The 9414-nt window shown below is 35.1% G+C and overlaps 1 protein-coding gene across 1 annotated transcript; it reads left to right on the top strand.

Moving 5' to 3' along the window:
- Window positions 1-2683: 2683 nt before the first annotated feature.
- Window positions 2684-7604, top strand: LOC136222664 (endoglucanase 5). The gene is made up of 10 exons (XM_066010398.1): window positions 2684-2744; window positions 4746-4993; window positions 5093-5305; window positions 5472-5672; window positions 5757-5843; window positions 5928-6092; window positions 6200-6487; window positions 6577-6913; window positions 7138-7182; window positions 7273-7604. Exons 1-10 carry the CDS (start codon window positions 2684-2686, stop codon window positions 7602-7604), a joined length of 1977 nt encoding a protein of 658 aa, XP_065866470.1.
- The last annotated feature ends 1810 nt before the right edge of the window (window positions 7605-9414 follow it).

The following is a 9414-nucleotide window of genomic DNA, read 5'->3' as shown; positions in this document are numbered from 1 at the left end:
ATTTAGGATTCCTGAAAAAAGACCTGTACAGGGCAATTGCAAAAGATAATTCAAATTTGGATGATACCGACACAAATAGAGCGATGTGTTTGCTTGAATCGAAAAAAGGAGCAGATGATAAGTTTTTCTACAAGTATGAGGTAGATGAGGATAGATGACTAAGAAATTTATTCTGGTCTGACGGGAGTTGCCAGATTGATTACAAATTGTTTGGCGATTGTTTGTCTTTTGATGCTACTTACAAGACTAACAGGTATGTTTTCATAAACCCCTTCTTAGTTACAATAAAATCTAATAAGTTTTTACTATTGGATCTCTTCTTTGTATCTGATTTATAATACTCCTTACAGGTACGGAAAACCATTGGTTATTCTACTTGGATCAAACAATCATGATAAGACATGTGTGTTTGGATCTGCACTCCTCCAAGATGAGACAGCAGAAAATTATGTTTGGCCATTGGAAACATTTTTAGGGTGTATGGATGGCAAGATGCCGAAAACAGTACTAACGGACGGTTGCAGATCAATGAGTAAAGCACTAGAAGCTATAATGCCGGGAATTCCACGTCGTATTTGCTCGTGGCACATATTGAAAAATGCAGTTGCACATATTAAAGCCTCAAGTTTCAATACAGATTTTAGAAAGTTTATTTTCAGGTAAAAAATTATATTTATGGTTTTAAATTTACGATCCCTTTGATACTAATTTCATTACTGGTTTCAATACTGATAACGCGGTTTATATTTTTTTGTAACACACTAGATACTACGAAGAGGCCGAATGGGAGATTAAATGGAATGGGATGGTAAAAGAATACAATTTGGAAGCCAATGCATGGATAGAGGCACATTATGCAACTAGAAAGCAGTGGGCAGACACTTTTCTTCGTGGTCATTATTTTGGCGGTGCAAAAGCTACGGGCCGATGCGAGTCAATGAATTCTTTGTTGAAAAAAGACTTGGATAACAAAGTATCATTGTGGAAGTTTTTCAAACACTTTGAGTTTTCTCTGTCAATGTTACACTTCAACGAGATGGAAGAGCACTATAGAACCAATATGACCGAAACATTGCCCAACCAAACTTCGATGCCAAGTGTGGAGGATGATGTTTCTTCAATTTTCACCAGGGAAATTTATAAAAGGATAAAGCGGGAGATGCAACGCTCGGAAAAATATGTTACCATCATAGACCGTGAGGAGAATCAAGCTGTTTGTAATGTAAAACCATTCGGGGGTAAAGTGGCAAAGCGCACGGTTACGATTTCCGATGATCGAGCAACAATTCAATGCGATTGCTATTCATTTGAGACGAAAGGAATTCCATGCAGACATATTTTTGCATCTATGAAGAGTTTGGAGATACTGAATTTCCCTGATTGTTTGGTCAATCGTCGTTGGCTGAAAGATGCTAAACATTTTGATTATTTAACCAACCATGAGGAAAGAAAGTACCCTCATCCAGAATCAGCTAGAAATTTGAGGTACGGATCACTTTCAAAGAATTGTGGTATAACTTCATACCTTGCTTCAAAATCAGACAAATCTTTTCAAAGGGCTATGCAAGTTGTATCTGCATTGAATGTGGAATTGTCCAAATACCCCGCAGAGGACGAGACCCAACATCGTCAAAATGCTGAAGGAACGTTTCATGGTCCTGTTTTGGACTCCACTGTTAGCAAACCAAGGGGTCGACCTACCGTGGCTAATACGCTGAAATCAAAGCAGGTTGCTTCTTCATCAAAACCCCAAAACAAAGGCCAGACCAAAAGAAAAAGAAATACTCCTAACCATTGTAAAACGTGTCGTCGGACTGGTTATGATTCAAGGAATTGTCATAAATTTAAGGATGACGATTTGGAAGAGAACTCTGATAGCAATATTGATTAGTTCATCGAATGTCAATCTTTACTTGTTGTACCTTTTCATTGCTCATTTAATATTAGCTACAACATAATTTAGCAATGTTATATCTCATGGTTGTTATTTTTTTAGTAACTTAAAAAAACATACAAAAAAAAGGATATCTTTCATTTAATTAAACAATTTGCAACTCATACTCAAAGCAGAAAGAATTGTGAACAATTGAGTGAGACATATTACATAAAGAGATTACATCGTTAAAATAGTATAGATTTTATTGATAGTTATACGATTCTAATATATATGGCATAAGAAGACATCTTCTTCATACTTATGTTTCAAATTTTTGCAAAATATGTATACGTCTTCTTGATCATATTCCTCGTTACAAATTGTTGCAGTTTTCATAATTGAAGCATCAACACCTTTATATATCCATAGTTTTATCACTTCCATGTAGACATCTTCTTGATCATACTCCAATCCCAAATTTCCAATTCTAATTGTATATCCCAAATCAGAAATTAACCGAATACATAATTATATAAATCAACTTAAATCCATAAGCTTATCTTCAACTTCATGAACTTGAATGAAGTTACTAATAAAAATGGTGGTCGTAATCAGAAACCAAAATCGATTTACGAATCAAAGGAAATCGAAATACCTTCCATGTATTATATTTCGAATCAGAAGTGTTAACGATATATATTTCGAATCAGCCAGAAAAAAATTAACAAGAATGATATGTATTTATTATAACGATATGGATCTCGAATCAATCAGAAAAATTAACATAAGAAGACTGTAAAGAAAGATATGGATTTAGTATCCATGAGTAAGATTAATACAAAAATTATTATAGAACCAGACACCAGAGGTATAGCGATGGTGAAGAAGAAGAATTTAATGTGGTGAGAGAAACATTTTTTAAAAAAACGTAATAGCCTTTATTAAAAAACGTAATGGTATTTATCATGGAGAGAGAAATATGTATTTAGGTAACTTGGTAACCTGCTATAGCAGGTCACCTATTGACTCACCATGGGTGGAGACTCACCATTGAAAACTCCTCCACATATATATATATATATATATATATATATATATATATATATATATAAATAACTCAAATTAATGGTGTCCGCTATGGTTACTTTGTTTTTTACAAAGTACCGTTACTTGGTGTGGTTTTCACCATTGGATTAATTTTATGCTCCATCATCCAATGGTGAAAACCACATCAAGTAACGGTACTTTGTAAAAAACAAAGTAACCATAGCGGGCACCCAAATTAATATATTATATATGATATTATATTTTTTTTTATCATTAAGTGACATCCCAACTATATCGTTATGTTTTATATTATATATAGATTTAATATTTGTATTGAACAGTGAAACTAGTAACATAAAGTTTCCAAGTTTAAAAGTGAATTTGATTGAATTCCTAACCTTAATAAAAAAAAACAAACAAAAACATATGAATATATAAGCAGGGCCGGTCCTAGGCTATGAAATGAGGGGTGTCCGCCCAGGACCCACAACGATAAGGGGTCCAAAAAAAGTATTTTTATAGTGTATTTATAAAATATTTTTTTATAGTGTATATATAAATACAGAGATGAATATGTAACATTAAAATTAATTTAATTGGTAGGAGAAGTTCTTATTTATTTCATTTTAACTTGAGGTTGACGGTTCGAACCTCCTTCTTTCCATTTTTTTATTACTTTCAAATATATTTTTTCTTCCCCCACCTTATTTTATCACCGTGAAATATATTTTTTTTTTCCATTTATTGAGATTGGGGGTTCAACCTCTTTCTTCCCATTTTTTTTACTTTCAAATATTTTTTCCTCCCCCACCTTATTTTATCACTATCAAATATATTTTTTTCCATTTATTTTCTATAATAAATTGTTACTATAATCTTCATGTTTCCTTAAATCTAAATTATCAATTTATATATTGAATAAAAAAATAATCATTTAATTTTTTTCCCATCATTATTATTATTATCCAATTTCAATTTTTTTTCATAAATTTAAATCTCAATTCATTTAAAAAAAATAAAAATAAATATCAATATGAAAAATAATATACTTATTTACTTCTTGCAATTTTACATGACACATATACTTGTTATTTTAGTACACAAATAATTCTAGTTAGTATACTCGTTACTACTGCACTACTAATTTAGCTTCCATATAGAAAATATTCAATCTTAAACATAACGTTTACGAGTTGGTGCAATTTCAAACCTAATTGATTAAAAATGAGTTTTTTCCATTAAAATTAAAAATTAGTTATTTCCATATTGAGTGACAAGAACAGTGGAGGTTAGAGTGATGATAGAACAAGAAATTACACATAAAAGATCTCATTTTCGTCAATTAAGCTTGAAAATGTACTAATTGATAAACGTTAGGCTTAAAATTGCACTATTTTGTGTATGAATGCTAATTGCTCTCTCCTAATAACCATATGACTAAATTAGTACTTTATTCCTTGTAATAAAAAAATCATTCAGCCTCCAACTTAAAAAAAAAAGTAAAATGTATACATGGGGGTCCAAATTTATCATCTCGCCCCGGACCTCTAAAAGGTCGGAAACGGCCCCGTATATAAGTTTGTTTAACTAACTAAATTAAAAAAAAAAAAAATTTGTTGAAAATAAAGATGAGAACCCCGGTTCAAAAAGAATTATATAATCCCTATGATTTCACCTAATTTTGACGTTTTTATATATATGAGAATACAACGTGGGAGGCTTAACTCTCATTCGGACGTGAAGGCTACCACCTACACTCATCAAACCAATCATTTATACAAATATTCATCTTCATATTCTTCATTCCTCTACTCTATATAAGATCATATCTACTCAACATTCAAATACAAAATTTGTTCCTTGAATATTTTAGGCATGAGGTTTGGTGCATATTATTTGTTGATAGTAGCACTGTTTAGCCTCAGTGCAGCAGAAGCAGCTTTCAACTATGGTGAAGCTCTTGATAAAACCTTTCTATTCTTTGAAGCACAGAGGTCCGGCAAACTTCCTGCTAACCAAAGGGTCAAGTGGCGTGATCACTCTGGCCTTAAGGATGGCTTTCTTCAAGGGGTAATTAATTTAATTGCCTAGGCTATGTAACATATATATTAATTTTTGTTATAGTGTAAGATTAATAAGTAAGTTTTCTGTGGGGGGTGGGTGGAACAGGTGAACTTGGTTGGAGGATATTATGATGCAGGAGATCATGTGAAGTTTGGGCTTCCAATGGCATTTACAGTAACAATGTTAGCTTGGGGAGCTGTTGATTTCAGGAAGGAGATCACTCAATTAGATCAAATGAGTCATACTTTGTGGGCTATTAGATGGGGTACCGATTACTTCATCAAAGCTCATCCACAACCTAATCTCCTCTGGGCTCAGGTTATTACTATATACATGCATTTATACAGTTGGTTACCTATTTCATGCTATAATTTGAAACATTCCACTTTTCCCAACTAACTTTGTCTAGTCTAACCAACCAATTCCAATTCACAAACCTGACAGTGAAATTAGATAAATAAATAAATTGGAAAAATGAATGCAGGTTGGGGACGGTGACTCAGACCACTACTGTTGGGAGCGAGCCGAAGATATGACAACTTCAAGAACAGCATATAAGATTGATGAGAATCATCCTGGTTCAGACCTTGCTGCTGAAACTGCTGCTGCTTTAGCTGCTTCTGCTATTGCTTTTAAGCCTTACAACTCTACTTATTCTAGTCTCCTCTTAAGCCATTCTAAACAGGTCCACATTAGTTCTTCTGTATTTGCTTATTACTATCCATCCAATATTTACAAAATCTAAACTAGATGAACTCTTGTTCTGCAGCTCTTCTCTTTTGCTGATAGATTTAGAGGTCTCTATGATGACTCCGTTCAGAATGCTAAGCAATTCTACACTTCCTCCGGCTACTCGGTTAGTAAACATATATATGTTACTAATTAATTTAATTTTTCAGCTAATTATCAGAATCTAAAAACTTCTATTTTTTGGTTATAGGATGAGTTATTATGGGCAGCAGCATGGCTGTATCGAGCAACTAATGAAGAATACTACTTGAAATATGTAATTGACAATGCTGTTTACATGGGTGGCACTGGATGGGCAGTCAAAGAATTCTCTTGGGATAATAAATATGCAGGTGTTCAGATCCTTCTTTCCAAGGTACCTAATATTTCTGATTCAATTTCTTCCTAATAAGTAGAGAATTTGGTTTTTCCAAGGTAATTATAATTTCCTCTCTGATTATTTGTTTCTGGCCCTGGATACAGATATTGTTGGAAGGAGGAGGGGGTGCATATGCTTCTACACTAAAGAAATATCAGGCGAAAGCAGATTACTTTGCATGTGCTTGTCTTAAAAAGAATGACGGGTACGATATTCAGACGACTCCCGGGGGATTAATGTACGTTCGTGAATGGAACAACTTGCAGTATGGCTCTGCTGCTGCTTTTCTTCTTGCTATCTATTCTGATTACCTTTCAGCTGCCAATGCCAAACTCACTTGTCCTCAAGGACAAGTCTTACCCCAGGAGCTTCTTACTTTCGCACAATCTCAGGTAAATAGATTTAGCATATATTAATAGAAAGTGTTTGGCAATTTCTATTTGATTGTTATGATCATATTGGAAATTAATTAATGTGACAGGCTGATTACATACTTGGTAAAAACCCAAAGTCAATGAGCTACTTGGTTGGATATGGAGAAAAGTATCCAGTTCATGTTCACCATAGAGGATCTTCAATTGCGTCTGTATTTGTTCTGAATTCTGCTGTTGAATGTGTGCAAGGATTTGAGACATGGTATCGTCGGCCTGAGCCAAATCCTAATGTTATATATGGGGCTCTTCTCGGAGGTCCTGATAAGAATGATGGTTTCTCCGATGATCGTTCCAACTATGAACAAACTGAACCTACACTTTCCGGCTCTGCTCCTCTTGTTGGCCTCTTCTCCAAGCTTCAACTTGTCTATGGATCACCAAAAGGTATCAATTTCACGAGTGGTAAAATGTTATCCAATAATGTCAAGCACTAACATTTTAGATAAGTTAATAAGTAAATAATGCTTTAATCCTTATAGACCGAGACCATGTATCTATTTTTTATTAGTCGGATCATATATACCGGGACCATTCTAAAATTTCATAAAATACAGTAAAAAAGAGTTCCTTTTACTGACTCAGATATTGAATTTGGCTAATTTTTTCAGGTTCTTATCCTCAAAAATCATCAATTCCCCATCCAACAAATGCAGGTGACTAATTTATATAAGTTAAAGTATCTTCTTGGTAATTCAGCTCTGTGTTATTATTAATTGAGTCCAACTAATAATTTAATATTACAGGAACCTATCAGCAAAACAGTATAGCACCTAACACAAGCACAGGTGTTCCAGTGCAATTTGTACATTCAATAACAGATACATGGACAGTTGGAACGACAACGTATTACAGGCACAAGGTGATAATAAAGAATGTATCCCAGAAACCAATTACAGAGCTGAAGTTATTGATAGAAGAAATGACAGGATCTCCGTGGGGTCTAAAACCAACACAAGAAAAGAATACGTATGAACTTCCTGAATGGCTAAAGGTCTTACAACCTGGCTCAGATTGTACATTCGTTTATGTACAAGGTGGTCCTCAAGCTAAGGTTACTGTTCAAAGCTACCATTAGAACAGCTCAAGGGTCGACATAAAAGACCTTTTTCCCATTTTGACTAATATTTTTGTTATCCTGTAATTGTATGTACATGTGGATTGTCAAATCTGCAAATACCTTACCTTGAAAGAATCTAATTCCTATACAAATTGGAGTCCGGCAGCATATTATGAATTCTTTTTTATGCACAATTTATAGTAATGTTCTGCCAATAAACTTGTTTCAATTTCGGAAATTTGACTCCACCTACTCATTCATCATTGTAATGTAAGAAAATCTAGGATGAAAATCCGCTTCTCTTTCTTCACACAAAAACATCTCCAATCATCCGACATAACATAATCTGATAGAGTAGAACTCTTGATGATTTATTAACCATAAGTGAAGTATATATACAGATTACAGTTGAAGTTATACTTGAAGTCTATTCCTAGAATTTTGGCTAGAATCAAGCAACTAATCTTATCTTGTGATATTCAGAAATATCTAATAAAATATACATAGCTAATACACCCCCGTAGTCGAAACCGGAGGAGGATGAACGTTGAGACTAGACCGAAAGTCTTCAAAAAGAGAAAGTGGAAGTCCCTTGGTGAAAATGTCGGCTAGCTGATAGCGAGACGGAACATGTAAAACCCGAACTTCACCCTTTTCGACTTTTTTCCTGATGAAATGGATGTCCATCTCGATGTGTTTGGTGCGTTGGTGTTGAACCGGGTTCCCTGACAAGTAAACCGCGCTGACATTGTCACAGTAGACAAGGGTGGACTTGTGCAGAGGGTGGCGAAGCTCAAGTAGGAGGTTCCGAATCCAGCAACTTTCCGAAACAACATTAGCAACTCCGTGGTATTCCGCTTCAGCACTAGGCCAAGACAGCGTCGATTGTCGTTTAGCGGACCAGGAAATTAGATTATCCCCGAGGAAAACACAGTAGCCTGAGGTCGAGCGACGGGTGTCAGGGCAGCCTCCCCAATCAGCGTCTGTGTATGATACTAGGTTGCCGAGAGATGACGCGCAAAGAGTCAGGCCGAGATTAATTGTTCCTTTGATATACCGAATAATCCGTTTAAGAGCCACCATGTGTGAAGTTTTAGGATCATGCATGAACAAACGTATCTACTGTACGGCATATGAAATATCTGGCCTTGTTAGAGTCAAGTATTGGAGGGCACCTGCTAGGCTTCTGTATTCAGTTGGATTATGATAGGATGATCCAGACGAAATACTGAGTTTCTGTTTAGTGTCAACTGGGGTTGCCGCCGCATTACATGAACTAAGGCCGGCTTTGTCGATAATTTTAGACGCATATTTGCGTTGAGACAGAAACAGAGAGTTACTGGAGCGGGTGACTGAGATTCCCAAAAAATAACGAAGTGGACCTAAGTACTTCATTGCAAATTCCAAGCTTAACTGTGACATAATCATCTTTCAAAGAGTATCAGATGAAGAAACAAGAACAATATCATCAACATAAAGCAGTAAGTAGGCCGTCTCTGGACCTTGATGGTAAACAAATAGAGAGTGATCAGACGCGCTATGAGAGAAGCCCATAGTGATAAAAAAAAAGTAGCAAACCATTGGTACCAGGGCCGTGGGGCTTGTTTGAGCCCATACAAAGATTTCTGAAGAAGGCAAACATGATCAGGATGGTTTTTATCATGGAAACCCATCACTTGATGCATATATACAGTTTCATTAAGATCTCCATGAAGAAATGCACTTTTAACGTCCAATTGATGAAGGCTCCAATTTTTAGATATAGCAATGCTGAGAACTGCACGAATAGTGGCAGGTTTAACTTCTGGGCTGAAAGTTTCACCACAAT

Source organism: Euphorbia lathyris, chromosome 3 (assembly GCF_963576675.1).
Source record: "Euphorbia lathyris chromosome 3, ddEupLath1.1, whole genome shotgun sequence".
NCBI classification, from domain to species: Eukaryota; Viridiplantae; Streptophyta; class Magnoliopsida; order Malpighiales; family Euphorbiaceae; genus Euphorbia; species Euphorbia lathyris.
Note: the sequence above shows the minus strand (reverse complement) of the source record. Positions and strands in the feature narration are given on the sequence as shown.